The sequence below is a fragment of the Aotus nancymaae genome, unplaced genomic scaffold (assembly GCF_030222135.1).
Source record: "Aotus nancymaae isolate 86718 unplaced genomic scaffold, 86718_ANA_hifiasm-v0.15.2.pri h1tg000102l, whole genome shotgun sequence".
NCBI classification, from domain to species: Eukaryota; Metazoa; Chordata; class Mammalia; order Primates; family Aotidae; genus Aotus; species Aotus nancymaae.
This window is the reverse complement of record NW_026988517.1, coordinates 1,097,269-1,111,814: the sequence shown is the minus strand read 5'-3', so window position 1 is coordinate 1,111,814 and position 14,546 is coordinate 1,097,269. Positions and strand designations below refer to the sequence as shown.

Here is a 14,546-nt window from a genome sequence, read left to right as displayed (position 1 = left end):
CGATTTACACACGTACACATTACACACACTTGTGCACACACTTAGAGACACACGGTACATCTCATGCATATGTGCATACATGCCACACATACACATTACACATGCATGTATATTAACACTATACATGTACTATACATAGATACACATCACACAGATACTACACATACGTGCATGGTATACAATACATATATGCAAATGCCACACACATGAATATGTATGCAGGTACACACATGTACATGCCATGTACACATGCATCATGTATGGTGCACACTACCTGCGCCTATGCAACAACAGATATATACATAGATACATGCAAACATCACTGTGCACATACATGGCTACAGGCACACTACACACAAGTACATTACATATGTACACACTTCACACACAGCTACACATGTACACACACTGCACACATATATAAGTATACATATTAGAGACCACATCTGTGCACACATGGATACTGCACACATATACATATGTACACAGCCACACACCATAACACACATGCATGTTCATAAACACTATACACTTGGCCCACCCCAAAATAGTCACCAGCCCTTGCAGGGTCAGGTGTGTGGTTTCCACCAAAGTCCTGTGGCATGCTGAGGGCTGATTTTCAAAAATGGTGTGTCTGGTGGCCATGTTGGGGACAGAACAAGTCCAAAACCCCAAGGGGTGCCTCCCATTGCCAGAGACCCCAGTGGGCAGAATGATGACTCTCAGAAACCCAGAGTGCATGGGAGTCGTGGTGTGGAGCCCGAAGGCAGAGCGTGTGCTGCAGCCTGTCTGCTCTCAGCCCACTCAAACCTGGCTGGCTGGGGGGACCAAGACTTGTTACCAGCACTGCCTTAGGGTCTCACATCATTACCCACACCCCGGTTTCCGTGAGGAGGTGTTGGAGCCGGGTGTTAGCCACATGCAGGGGGTGCCCCATGGGAGAGAAACCCTGACTGTTAGGAGGCACAGAGCACTTTTGATGGGGCTGCTGGTACATCAGCCCATGCTGTGCTCTGGAGACAGCAGAAGACTTCCTACCTGGGATGCAGAAATGACGTCTCCTGGGAAAGGAGTGGAAGGCTTTCCCTCTGTTGCCCTGTGCCCTGCGAGGCAGCCAGCGAGCCAGGCATCTCCAGCTCCACGCTCCTTCCTCTTTCCCCTCCACTGTTGGCGTTGTGCTCCGTTCTAAACCTGGCTGTGCGTTTGCTCAGAGGTTGAATGTGCAATCTGAATTCCAGGCAGAAGTGTTTTCTCGAAGCAAGATGAGGACAGAGCTGCCAGTGGAGCCCATGGGATGGGCTTGGCCCGTGGGATGGGCTCAGCGGGGATGGGACGAGATGCGCTGAGGGCGTCAGCACAGCTGCTTCCTGGAGTTGCCGTCAAGAGGTGCGGAGATCTGAGGTGGTGGCTACAGGGTTTTTGAAAAAAATTAAAGTTATTTCTGAGCCAGGCAGGGTGGCTCATGCCTGTAGTCCCAGCTATGTAGGAGGCTGAGGTGGGAGGACCACTTAGCCCAGTTTAAGACCAGCATGGGCAACATAGTGAGACCCTGTCTCTAAAAAAAATTAAAAACTTAGCCGGGCGTGGCAGTGCACCTGAGGCTGCAGTGAGCCATGATTGCCCCACTGCACTCCAACCTGGACAACAGAGCAAGACCCCGTCTCTAAGAACATATATGTTAAAGTTCTATACAAATCAGAAGTCAGTGCTGGTCATGCCCTGTGTGACTTAAGCAATCTGTGGCACACACCCGGCCCTGTTGGAATGTGAATTGATGCCGTTTTATCTATTTGGACATTACACGTGGGAAGGAGTTCTCCGCACTGAGAGGCCTTGCCTTCCCGTCCCTCGCCCGGGAAGGAAGCATGCGTTGGCCGGAGAGGTGTGGTCAGTGCGTGTTCACAGCAGGGTGATTTACCTCACATTCTTCAGATATTTGTATTAGAAGGCCATGCACTTGGAGGCACGAGGATGGGGCTAGTGGAGTGGGCGTGAGGCTTAGGCCCCTGCTGCCCTGGGGAGACTGTGGGCCACTGTGTTCCCTGCAGGGGCAGGTGCAGGGAGAGGAAGCGTGGAGGGGATGTGGGCAGTTATTCTGAGAAGGGGCTGAAGCCCCTAGGCTGGGCAGGAAGGGGTGAAGAGGGGTCAAGTGCATGAGCTGGGGTGACCAAGGGCTCAGCTGCCCCTAGGGGATGGCCTCTGTGGTGCTCAGGTCCCTCAGCCTGGCCCCTGCCTTGAGCTAGTGGCCAAGGTGGACAGAAAGAGAGAGTAAGAGACAGAGACAGAAAGGCAAAATGCACAGACAGAAAGAGAGAAAGGGAGACAGAACAAGGAGACAGACAGAAAGTAGAAATAGACAGAGACAGAGGCAAAGAGAGGTTGAGCCTGAGATGGAGACACAAAGAAAAATTGAGACAGAAACGCAGTGCTAAGGGGAGCTCGAGTCAGCCTCTGCATCCAGGGTTGCAGGTCAGCCTGGAGGCTGGACCCGACCGGGAACCTGGCCCTGAGCCACAGCTGTGGGCCCACCATCCCCTCCCCACCCATGATTGCAGCCCCCAGGCCAGGCCCAGCGTCTCGGCCCTGATGGGGTGAGCCCTCGGGGTCCCCACCTGGGTGATGGCTCCTGCTCATCCTTTCCAGATGGGAAGCCAGTGGAGGTGGACCCCCACCACATCCTCATCGAGGACCCCGACGGCTCATGTGCCCTCATCCTGGACAGCTTGACTGGTGTGGACTCCAGCCGGTTCATGTGCTTTGCGGCCAGTGCTGCTGGCACCGGCAGTAGCCTGGGCAAGATCCTGGTACAGGGTGAGCCCGGAGGCCTGCCCAGGGGAGGAGCCACCCTGACAGCCCACCACCGCAGGCCCGGCTGCAGCGGGGATTGCTGGGAGCTCATAGAGGATATTGGCAGGCGGGGACCTGCAGCCCTTTGCTGGCATCACCCTCAGCGTCATCAGGGCAGCTCTCTGTGTGTGACTGTGTCTGTATCTCCCTGTCTGTGTGTCTCTGTCCTTTGATCTCTGTGTCTGTACGTCATTTTCTGTTTCTCCATCTCTGTCTTTATCTGTCTCTATCTCTGTATTTCTCTGTCTCTCCATCTCTGTATCTTTATCTCTGCGTCTGTTTCTCCACCTCTGTCTCTGTCTCTCTGTATGTCTTTCTGTCTCTGTCTCTCCCCTCCACAACCCCACAGTCCCACCCACGCTTCATGAACAAGGTCCAGGCCTCGCCCTTTGTGGAGAGAGAGGATGCTCAGTTCACCTGCACCATTGAAGGTGTGCTGCACCCGCAGATCAGGTGGGGCCCAGGCCTGCCTGGGGATGGGTGTGGGGGCTGGCTTCTGCCTGGGGCATGGGGCATGGACAGCGTGTTCCCAGGTCAGGGGTGGGCTGGACATGGCCACCAGTCTTCAGCTGAGAATGGTCTTTGGGGACTCTGGATCATTCTGGATGTGGGCCCCTCAGCCAGGAGGACACGGCCAGGCTGGGTCTTGGCTTCTGGAAGGGTGGGCTAAGGACCCTGGGGGTCTGGGGGGCAGCACAGTGTGGTCCTGAGCACAGGGAGCACAGCCGGGGGTGGCCCTCAGACAGTACATAGGCAGAGGGTGACCGGAGCCCTGCCTCATGTGCCCTCTGGGTGGATTCCAGGTGGTACAAGGACGGGGCCCGGCTGACCCCTGGCAGCAAGATCCAGATGCTCAGTGATCCCCGCAGCAGCCTGCTGGTGCTGGTGATCCGGGCAGCCAGCGAGGAGGACCTGGGGCTCTATGAGTGTGAGGTGAGCGGTGCAGGAAGGGGCCCTGCCCTGGGGCCCAGGCTCTCCTTTCCGGCCATCCTCTGGGATCTCATCGTGGAGGGGCTGAAGAACCCAGGAACTGTCCTTAAGGTGAGGGCCTCTCAGCAGAGGCCAGGGAACACCATATCCACTGCTACACACTGATGATAGGCCAGAGGCCACCAGGCCACCACTGTCATCCCCTTATCACAGGTGGGGGGCCATCAGGCCACTGTCACCCACCATCACAGGTGGGAGGCCATGAGGCCACTTGTCACCACCATCACAGGCTGCTGGCCACCAGGCCACTGTCATCCCCCAGTCATAGGCCAGAGACCACCAGACCACTGTCACTCCACATCACAGGCCAGAGGCCACCAGGCCACTATCAACCCCCATCAGAGGCCAGAGGCCACCAGGCCACTGTCACCCATCACAGGTAGAAAGCCACCAGGCCACTGTCACCCCATCACAAGCAGAGGCTACTAGGCCACTGTCACCCCCATCACAAGCAGAGGGCAACCAGGCCACTGTCGCCCCCCATCACAGGCCAGAGACCACCAGGCCACTGTCACCTTCCATCATGGGCCAGAGACCACCAGGCCACTGTCACCCCCCATTACAGGCCAGAGGCCACCAGGCCAGTCACCCCCCATTACAGGCCAGAGACCACCAGGCCACTGTCACTCCCTATCACAGACCAGAGGCCATCAGGCCACTGTCACCCTCCATCACAGACCAGAAGCCACCAGGCCACTGTCACTCCCCATCACAGACCAGAGTCCACCAGGCCACTGTCACCTCCCATCTCAGGCCAGAGGCCACCAGGCCACTGTCGCCCCCCATCAAAGGCCAGAGGCCACCAGGCCACTGTCACTCCCCATCACAGACCAGAGGCCACCAGGCCACTGTCACCCCCCATCACAAGCAGGTGGCTATCGGGCCACTGTCACCCATCACAGGCCAGAGGTCACCAGGCCACTGTCACCCCATCACAGTCTGGGGGCCACCAGGCCACTGTCACTGTCATCCCTGGCCACACCACTGCTCCATGCCCTGGCCTTATTCTTCCTCTGCCCTGAAGCCTCTCCTCTGCTCCCATGTCAATCTGGATGCCTTGTTCCCTGCTTCCCTGGCCATTTCAAGGATGCCACTTGGTTTTTGCCTTTAGGGGGCCTGGTGTGTCCTCATGAATTTTGTCGTTCATGTCAAATGGAGTGTCAGTAATCCCATGCAGCCTGGCCCTGCTCAGGTGTCTTTTCCCTGTGGAGACGTCCAGCCTGTGGGTGGACAGAGCTGCCTTCTGCTCCAGCCCCTGTTTCTGCAGGGCCCAGTCCTCCAGTCCGTCAAGGCCTGTGGTGGTCAGGGTGGCTGTGTACCAACTGCGGGTGCCCCGGGCTCCAGACTCTTCCCGGGGCACTTGTCTGGCCACCACCCTCCCGTGTGGTGCTCTCGCTCTTGAAGCAGAGACCTGGCTCTTGACTTGCACTGCCTAGTACCATCACTACTGGCCATACATGGGGATTTACATTTAAATTTAAATCAGCTCAAGTTAAATCCAAAGCTGGGTGCTGTGGCTCACGCCAGCAATCCCAACAATTTGGGCGGCCAAGGCAGGAGAATCACTTGAGTCCAGGAGTTTGAGACCAGCCTGGGCAACATATTGAAACCCTGTCTCTTAAAAAAATAAAAATAAAATAAACCATTAAAAAATGAGCCAAGCACAGTGGTGCACACCTGTGGTCCCAGCTACTCGGAAGTTGAGGTGGGAAGATCCCTTGAGCCCAGGAGATGAAGGCTACAGGGAGCTGACATCATGCCACTGCACTCCAGTCTGGGCCACAGAACGAGACCCATCTCTAAAAACTACATAGAATTAAGTTAGAGAGTCTGTGCCCCAGTCTGCATCCCAGGGCAGACGGAGAGCATCCTCATCACTGCAGAGGCCCTGGGGACGTGTGAGTCCCCCAGGGATGCTGTGGCTGGCCAGGGCCCTTCCCCTTGGGGGAGACACACCAGGGTGGGGGCTGCCCATGCTCCCAGCATGGCCCCAGGGAGAGGGCCCTGCCCATGGGGAGCCCTGGGCTCTGAGCCAGCCCTCTGTCCTTGCAGCTGGTAAACCAGCTGGTCTCTGCAAGGGCCAGGGCGGAGCTGTGCATTCAGAGCCCTGCACTGCAGGCCCGGGAGCAGCACCACAGGGAGCAGCACCACCGGGAGCAGCTCGTGGCTGCCGTGGAAGGTAAGTCCCACCCCTGCCTTCACCACCACGGCTCAGACCCAGGCAGGACCCTCACGGGCCTGGCCGTGTCCTGGGGCATGAGATTCTCACCCTTCCCAGTCAGGATCTGCTACCTGGAGGACTCTGGAGGAGGAGCTGGGCTGGCATCTTGGGGTAGGGAGAGCCACAGATGGGAGATGAGGAGGCTGCTGTGGGCCAGGTGCAGGTCCCAGGTCCCAGCCTCTGGCTGGAGGCAGCACCTGTGTGGGCTGGTGGAGGGCGGGCCCTGAGCGCAGAGCCCTGGTGGAGGTAGACAGGCCAATCTGGGTGGACGTCATTCCCAAAGCCCTGCTGCCATCCTGGGGAGGGGAAGCGTGTGCATGGAGTCCAGGCCTACACCCAGGGCAGCTCACCAGCAGTGGGCAGATTGCAGCAGGAACAGTAGGAAGGACGTCTCTGTGGAGGCCGGGCAGCTGGGCCCCAGCTTGGCTCCCAGGAGAAGGGGCAGGTATCAGGGACCTGACCCCTCCAGCTCAGGGTAGGGCTGGCTGTGGAGGCACCTGGCCTGGTCTGGGGCTGCTCCAGGGTCCTGGGAGGGCCTTGGGCTGCAGAATGACCTCACCAGGGATGGAAGATGAGGGATGGAGGGTGTGGGGGATCAGCAGGGATGGAGTGGGGGGGAGAGGTGGGGCACATCACTTCACTCCTCCCGGATGCTTTGTTCAGGGCAGGGGCAGCCAGGGTGGGAAGGGGGTCATTGGGCATCTGTCATGGGCTCCCAGTTGGAGCTGCCCCTCTAGACAGGTGATGAGCCTCCCATCCCTGGGGAAATGCAAGCGGGGGGACACCTGGCAGAGCCGCAGCTCCCACTGTGGATGGGTTGGAACGCATGTCCTCCAAGTCGTAAGCACTGGCTACTCCATCCCAGCTCAACTGTCTCTCGGGGCACAGTGTCTGAAAGCCAGGTGCCCATCTGGGTCCCACAGAGTTTGGCCATCTTTGACACCTTCCGTGAACCTCAGGGAGACCCTCCCTTGCCGGGCAGGGGTCCTTGTTCCTCAGCCCCCACTGCGAGTGCCCCACGTCTGACATGTCTCTGGGGCCCCGTGACCTCCATCAGCCCCACAACCTGGTGGCCACAGCACCTCACAGAACCGCTTCTGCAGCCACCGCACTCCAGCCTCTCACAAGTCCCATGTCTTGCGGCCACGGAAGTGCCAGCAGGGACACGTGGGGCTGCCTCTTGCTGGTGGCAGGAGTGTCCTTTGCAGTCGTAACAAGTCTCTCTCTGGGTCTGGAGGAGGGGTGGCAGGGAGAGAGGCCACCCGTGCTGGACAGGGCGGCGGCACCTCAGCGCGAAGAACCTAGAGCTGGTGCCAATGCCTCCCTGCTTCTAACCCCTGCCTGCTGCTTCCTTTTTAACCTGGCAGCTCTGCAGCCTGAACGGGCCCTGCCAGGCCTGTGGGGCGGGCACTGCCCCCTCGCTCATGAACCACGCTGCGCACAGCTGCACCCCTCCCATAGTTGCAAATACCCAGGTCCACAGCCGATCAGGTGGCAGTTTAGGTCCACGAGTGGTGGTGCCCGGAGTGTATGGGCCCAGAGCGCCAGGCTTCAGCCCCAAGTGCAGGGAGGATGATGGGGGAGGCCCTGGGTTTTCCATCACTCTGTGAAGTTCCCATCACTGGCCAGCAGGTGGCGGACACACCAGCTTTCTCTGGGGTCAGGTTAGTCCAGGCACACAGAGCCTTGGCTGAGCACAGGGGCTCACGCCTGTAATCCCAGCACTTTGGGAGGCCAGGGCGAGCAGATCACAAGGTCGGGAGTTTGATACCAGCCTGACGACATGGTGAAACCCCGTCTCTACTAAAAATACAAAAATTAGCCAGGTGTGGCGGTGCATGCCTGTAATCCCACCTACTCAGGAGGCTGAGGCAGGAGAATCTCTTGAACTCGGGAGGCGGAGGTTACAGTGAGCCGAGATCATATCATTACACTCCAGCCTGGGGGACAAGAGTGAGACTCCGTCTCAAAAAAAACCACACGCAGCGTTTTGGTTGGATCGCATTCTCTCCTCCCATGAGCGCTTTCTCTTCCTGTGAAATACACACCTACACATATGGATACACGTGCACGCACACACAGAAATGCACAGCACCTGTGGCTCCCACCAGATGTGGGTAGTCCCTGGCGTACATGTGCCCCTCCTCTGAGATGGGCATAAAGCCTTTCTCCACATGGCAGTCTAGCAAAGCACACAGTGCCCCACCCTGCCCCAGAGCTGTGAGGCTGTGTGCTCCAGGCCACGTCACTTGACTCTTCTGGGCCTCCTGCTAGGGGTGGTGAGGAGGGTCACGGAGATGCAAGGCTGGTGGTGGCCCGTGGCCTGCCCACTAGCCAGCTGGCCAGGGCTGGGAGGCACCATCTTTGTGCCCAGATGATTCTGCCCGGGAGCTGCAGGGGAAGAGTTCTTGAGGTGACTGGGAGGAGGAGCTGCCTGATCCCAGATGTGTCCCATCCCATCACCGGAACCGCAGGCCCCATCCTGCTGGCTCTGGGGAGGGAAGCAGCCAGGAAAAGCAGGAGAGACTGGGGTGTGTGGACCAAGGTTTCTCCTGTAGGGAGATTGGGCTGCCCGCCCACTTGGAGCTCAGGACTCTGTGCAGCATTCCTGGGGCTGTTCTTGGCAGGACTTGTGTGGCCTCGTGCCACAGAGCTCAGATGTGCCACTTTCAGGACTCCAGAGTCCCTCCCCCTGAGGATTTTTTGTAACAGAGGCCCTGAATGTCTCAGCCTCAGTGTGGCTGCTGGCTCCCTGTGCAGCCACAGGCCATTGCTTTCCCTTCCAGGACTCGGCTTCTATGTCTGAGAAGTGGGATTGTAGGTCTGACAATTTCACAGGGCTACCTCTGGACATGGGTCGAAGGAGAAGCTGGGATTTCTGTGCAGGGAGCATAGGTAGGGCCCTCATTCTCCCCACAGCCCCTGCAAAACCCTCGTGAGGGACAGAGAGTCCCGCCTTCATGAGGGGAGGCACTGTCCTCAGTCCTCATTCTGCAGCCACTCAGAGCAGGCATTGTCACCTCCACATCAGAGACCAGGGAACTGGGGCTCTGAGCAGACAGCCTGGCCAGGGACAGCTTAGCTGGTGACTCCACTGTTGTGCCACTCAGGTAGCTCAGCCCCCAGCCCTGGCTGGTCTGTAACCCTCACCATTCTGACTGCTTTCTTTGTAGTCACTGAGCAAGAGACTAAAGTCCCCAAGAAAACCGTCATCATGTAAGTGCAGGCATGTTTCTAGCCTTCCTCTGACTGCTATGCCTCCTGCATGCCACTGACCTGCCTGCCTCATGCCCGTGTGGCCCAGCCACCTGCTTGCCGCCCGCTTGCTCACATAACATTCATCCTCTGACTGCCAGCACCGTGCAGGTACCCACAGTCACTCCACACATCACCGCCCTGTCCCCAGGCCCTCAGCACCCTATGCCAGCACTGTTCATGTACCCACAGACACTCCACACTTCACCACCTTTCCCAGGCCCTTAGCGCTCTCCATGGTCCCACCTCTCCTGCAGTCTTGGCCACTGAGACCCTTGGGTGGGTGCCTTCCAGCTCTGTGGGCCTCCTGGCCTTCTCTGCAGGGTGGACACGGGGTCTTGTGTGTGGGCAGAAGCCTTTGTCTCTCGGCAATAATAAAGTGGCTTCCTGCATACCTCTCTGACTCTCCTTGCCTCTCCACTGCACGGTCCTGGGTCTCCTCCACTTGCAGCCCTAGAGGGAGCCCCTACCCTCACCAGCCCTCTACTGTAAGGTCCCTGGCTGGCCACTGCCTTTGGGGTCCCCGCCCATTCTAGGGTCCCCAAGCGGACCTGCAGCAGCTGCTTCCCATCAGGGGCCATGCAGCCACCCACAGGGACATGAGGCATGGTCAGAACAGCTAATCACAGTCCTTCCTGGCACGCTGGGCACCAGGCAGGCCTTCCCCAGGCCTGGGCAGCCAGGGCAGTTGTCATGGCAGACGCAGGGATGCGGTGACCCCATGGGATTTGGGCTCTCAGCATCAGGGGTCAACTTCGTTGTCTCTGGCTGGACAATTCCAGCACGAATAGAGGACGACCCCAAGCCCTCCAGCCCTGGGGCCGGCCAAGGGTTCCTGCCGACCGCCTTGAAGTGGGGAGGGTGGGGAGGAGGGTGCCCTGGTCCTGTAGAAAGCAGCCCACATCTCCTCTCCAGGCTGTTGACTGGGGGTGCAGCAGGGGCTTCAGTACACAAATGAGGAGGGAGGGTTAGGGCAGGTGACCTACTGGACCCACGTGCGAGGTGCCTGGGGGCTGGTGGCCAGGTCAGGTCGGGGGAGGCTGCTGAGGGGGAGCTGCCAGTGGGGCCATGCCCAGCAGGGCTCTGGAGGACTCTCTGACTGCCAGCAAGGGGCCAGGTTGGGTGGCCGAGGCAGGGTGGTAGGCAGAGAGGAGCGCAGATTTGGGTGACAGGTGGAGGACAGAAAGCTGTCTGACAGGTGAGTGCTGGCAGAGGCTGCCCTGGGAGGGAGGGACCATCCCCAGAGAGAGGGCTGTGCCATGCTGCCGGGACACCCACCAAACCCAAGCTTCCTCTAGTCTCGGCTTGGCATCAGACTGTGCCCAGGTTCAAGGAGAGGCCAGCTCTGGTCGGGGAGTTGTGATCAGTGGCAGAGCCAGGGCCAGGGGCAGGTATCCAGGCCTGGCGGCTTCCCGGAGGTGGTGACACTCGCCCGAAGGCACCTGGGGAGGACGGGCCTGAGCTTGCAGGGGCTCTAGGAAGAGGAAGCGCCTGCTGCAGCGTGGGTCTGCAGTTCCTTCCCCTCTCTGTCCCAGGCCTCCACCTCCAGGAGCCTCCTGAGGGGTGTGGGTCGGGGGTGGAGTCCAGTGTCGGTCCAGCTGGGCAGTCTCGAGGTTGGGGACGAGGCTCCTGGAGCCCCCTCTGCAGGCTACAGCCATCCCGGACCCCTGGGCCTCAGCCCCTCTGCACTCATCTGCCACTTCTACAGACACCACCCTGGAGAATGTGGACCAGGAGGTCACATCCATCCTGGAGAGACCGCTGGGCTCCAAGGTGCCAGGGCCTTCCACAGAGGACCTCACTGGCCCCAGCCCCTGCCCCGGGATGGCACCTGCACTCCAGGAAGCTGGCTTCCAGCCCCCAGTCACCGGAACTTCAGAGGCACCCGGCGAGGCCCAGACAGATGCCGACCGCAAAGACCCCCAAGGGCTGACCCCCACCCTGACTACACCACGAGGGCTGCCCATCCCATGGGCATGAGATGCCAGGCCCCAGTGACCCTGACTTGGAACCCCAGTGGCTCCATGCACTGGGGGTTCCTGGGCAAAGCCTACTTCTTGCTTGGCCTCAGTTTACCCATCTGAATCAATGCACAGAATCGGTTCTGGAAGGTTCCTCCTGCTCTTAGTCTGTTCCAGAAACCAGAGGCTTCCCATGGTTGGCCTGTGGTAGCCAATTCAGGTGCCCCGGGCTCCTCAGTGGACAGGATGAGGGGGAGGGGTGTGAGAAAGGAGAGGAGGAGAGAGGGGAGAAGTAAGAGGGAGAGGAGGGGGGAACAGAGGGTCAAAGGAGCAGATGGAGGAAGGGGGTCAGAAGCAGCCAGTGCCCCAGACAGACCAGACCAGACTGGCTGCTAGAGAGCCTGCTCTGTGTGTCACCTAAGCCGTTTCCCAAGGTGTCTGGAGCCTGTTATCACCCTCGCCCCTTCCCTCAGGTGTCTGGGGTCTCTGTTATCACCCACGCCCCTTCCCCCAGGTGTCTGGGGTCTCTGTTATCACCCACGCCCCTTCCCCCAGGTGTCCGGGGTCTCTGTTATCACCCATGCCCCTTCCCCCGGTGTCCGGGGTCTCTGTTATCAGCCACGCCCCTTCCCCCAGGTGTCTGGGGTCTCTGTTATCACCCACGCCCCTTCCCTCTGGTGTCTGGAGTCTCTGTTATCACCCAAGCCACCTCCCCCAGGTGTCGGGGGTCTCCTGTTATGATCACCCCGGCCCCTTCCCCCAGGTGTCGCGGGTCTCTGTTATGGAGCACTTTAATGGCTGCTGCTTTTTTTTGTCTTTGGGACGGAGTCTCGTTCTGTCACCCAGGCTGGAGTGCAGTGTGCAGGGTTGCGACCACAGCTCACTGCAGCCTCAACCTCCTGGGTTTAAGTGATTCTGTCACCTCAGCCTCCCAAGTAGCTGGGACTACAGGTGTGTGCCCCCATGCCTGGCTAGTTTTTTTATTTTGGGGTAGAGATGGGGTCTTGCTGTGTTGCCCAGGCTGCTCTCAAACTCCTGGGCTCAAGCCATTCTCCTGCCTCAGCTTCCCAAAGTACTGGGATTACAGGTGTGAGCCTGGCCCAGCCCTGGCCTCGCTCCAGCCTGGTCCTCAGGTCCCCGATCAAGGACCTTTTCTTAAAGGGACAGATGGTGCATCTGGGGAAACTGAGGCCTGGGTTGTGGGAGCTCATCCCAGGCCCTGCTGCTCACTGCAAGTGGAGCCAGGTGTTCCAACCCTGCCTACAGGAGCACCCAGTTCTCCCAGCTGGAGGTCTGCGCCAGCGTGGGCGCAGCCAGGCAGGGAGCCATGAGGCCGGAGGCAGGATGGTGGCTAGGCTCCTCCCTGACCCCACCCCATCCAGCGTCTCTGCATCCTGCCTGTGTGTGCTTCTCGGTCCATGCCCTTCTCCTCCCCATCTGGTCCAGCCCCTGCCTTGGTCACCTTCACACAAAGGACCATCCCAGCCCTGTGTACCGTGTCCCACCCGCTCTGGTCACCCCACCCATCTTGCAGGGCCTTACCTCATGCACCCTCCCCGGCCACCCCTACCTGGTCCCATCACCTTGGAGAAAGGCCATCTGGCTAGAGCCAAGCAGGGTGACACCTCCAGGGTGCAGTGCCCTCCCCCAGGACTGCACGGGGCAGCCCCTGCCATGGTCTCATGCTTCATGCCCTGAGCACACTCCACTCAGCGCTTCCAACAGTCTCACAGTCCACACGCTGCCACTGTGACCTCCCCAGGGCCAGGGGGCACAGGGTTTGGCGCAAGCAGGCCACCCTCCCCCAGTGAGATGAGAGGGCCGGCCCCTTGGGTCTACTTCCCCCCAGCAGGCACGGAAGCCCCCAGGCCTTCAGCAGGCACAGGCTCCTCCCTCCAGCTGCCTGGGCACTGCGGGGTGTCCTGCTAGGTCCCACCTTGGTGAACATTTGCTCAGTGTGCCCATGTTGGGGCTGGATGGACACAGGGCCTGGCCAGATGCAAGGGCTGGCCCAGGAGAAGGGGCATGGCATCCCTCTCACCCTGGGAAGTGGTCACTTCTCGTTCTCCTGGCCTGTCATCCTTCCCCCCACAAAGATTGAGGACTGGTGTCTGCAGGGGAGGGACAGGCAGGCCAAGGCTGGGGAGGGGGTCTGGGAGGACCGGCTGTGGTCCTCACTCTCCCTCTGCCGCTTGGGTGCCAGGGGCACAGGGTCTGAGCAGACAACCCCACCCGGGTGCTGCTTGGACTGTTCCAGCAGATCGCAGGCTCCCTCCCAGGCCTGACGCTCGTTCACTCTGCCCGATGCCACTGAAGAGTCGGCACGAGTTGGCCTGCTCTGCCCACAACCCCACCTGCCCTGCTCATGGCAGGCACCCTTCCCACTTGCCGGCCTGCCCAAAGCTCACGTGTACCCAACTCCTATAGCCTCCTGCTCTGCCTGCGCCACCACCCGGGGCTATCCCCAGCCCCAGTCCTCTACCCAGTCTGCCCTGGGGGCCTCCTGACCTCTCCCTGGTGGCTGGGTGGAGCGGCATTGAGGGCCCTCCCTGTGGCCTCTGGGCAGCCCCATGGGGCGATGCCCTGACCCTCTGGGTCCTGCCCACCATCTCTTGTTCACTAGGAACTGTTAAATGCCCCTGCACCCATGGTGCTGAGAGACAGCCGCCTTCCCTGCCTGGCTGTCAGGGAGTGTTCTGGAAGACAGAGACCACGGCATCCGGCTGTCAGCCCAGCGGGTGGGCAGGGGCCTTGGGGCTGGTGGTGCCAGCCCAGAAGTGGAGGGTGCCTGGCACGTGGGCTCTGCAGGGTGGCAACTGCACATGCTTGAGCTGTGGGCTGGGGACTGGGGTTGGGGCTCAGGGCTCCTGGAGCCCAACCCTCTGCCTGGGCTCACCGAGCCTGGGATCGTGAGGAGCTGCTACAGGCACCACCCGGGCTCCCTCTCATGAGGCCTTGTCTCCCAGCAGCTGAGCCCCTGAGGATGTCTCAGCTCCTCCTCCATGAAGTCCCAGAGCAGGAGCCGGAGGCCCGAGCCAGAGCCCAGGAGCAGACTGTGCCCATCCAGTAACCTCCCCAGACTGCTGGGTCCTGCAGCAGGGGCCAACCCCCAGGGGACATCCCGGGGCAGGCAGGGAGGGCACGTGAGCTGAGGTACCGGAGTGGCCTCCCGGCCCTCACCACACTCCCTACCAGCAGCCACCTCACGCCAGGCAGGGTAGGAAGGAGAGGCCATGCTGGGAACAAGAGGTGAGAGGTGTGGGGGCTGGGCC

The 14,546-nt window shown here is 60.1% G+C and overlaps 1 protein-coding gene across 1 annotated transcript in view; it reads left to right on the top strand.

Annotated features, from left to right (window-relative positions):
• LOC135272005 (obscurin-like) overlaps nucleotides 1–14,546 on the top strand; it is a 38,707-nt gene that overhangs the window by 20,601 nt on the left and 3,560 nt on the right. The window contains 7 exon segments of the mRNA XM_064370134.1: nucleotides 2,644–2,811; nucleotides 3,197–3,201; nucleotides 3,203–3,300; nucleotides 3,651–3,780; nucleotides 5,890–6,016; nucleotides 11,022–11,201; nucleotides 14,244–14,340. Coding sequence (XP_064226204.1) covers nucleotides 2,644–2,811; nucleotides 3,197–3,201; nucleotides 3,203–3,300; nucleotides 3,651–3,780; nucleotides 5,890–6,016; nucleotides 11,022–11,201; nucleotides 14,244–14,340 — 805 coding nt within the window.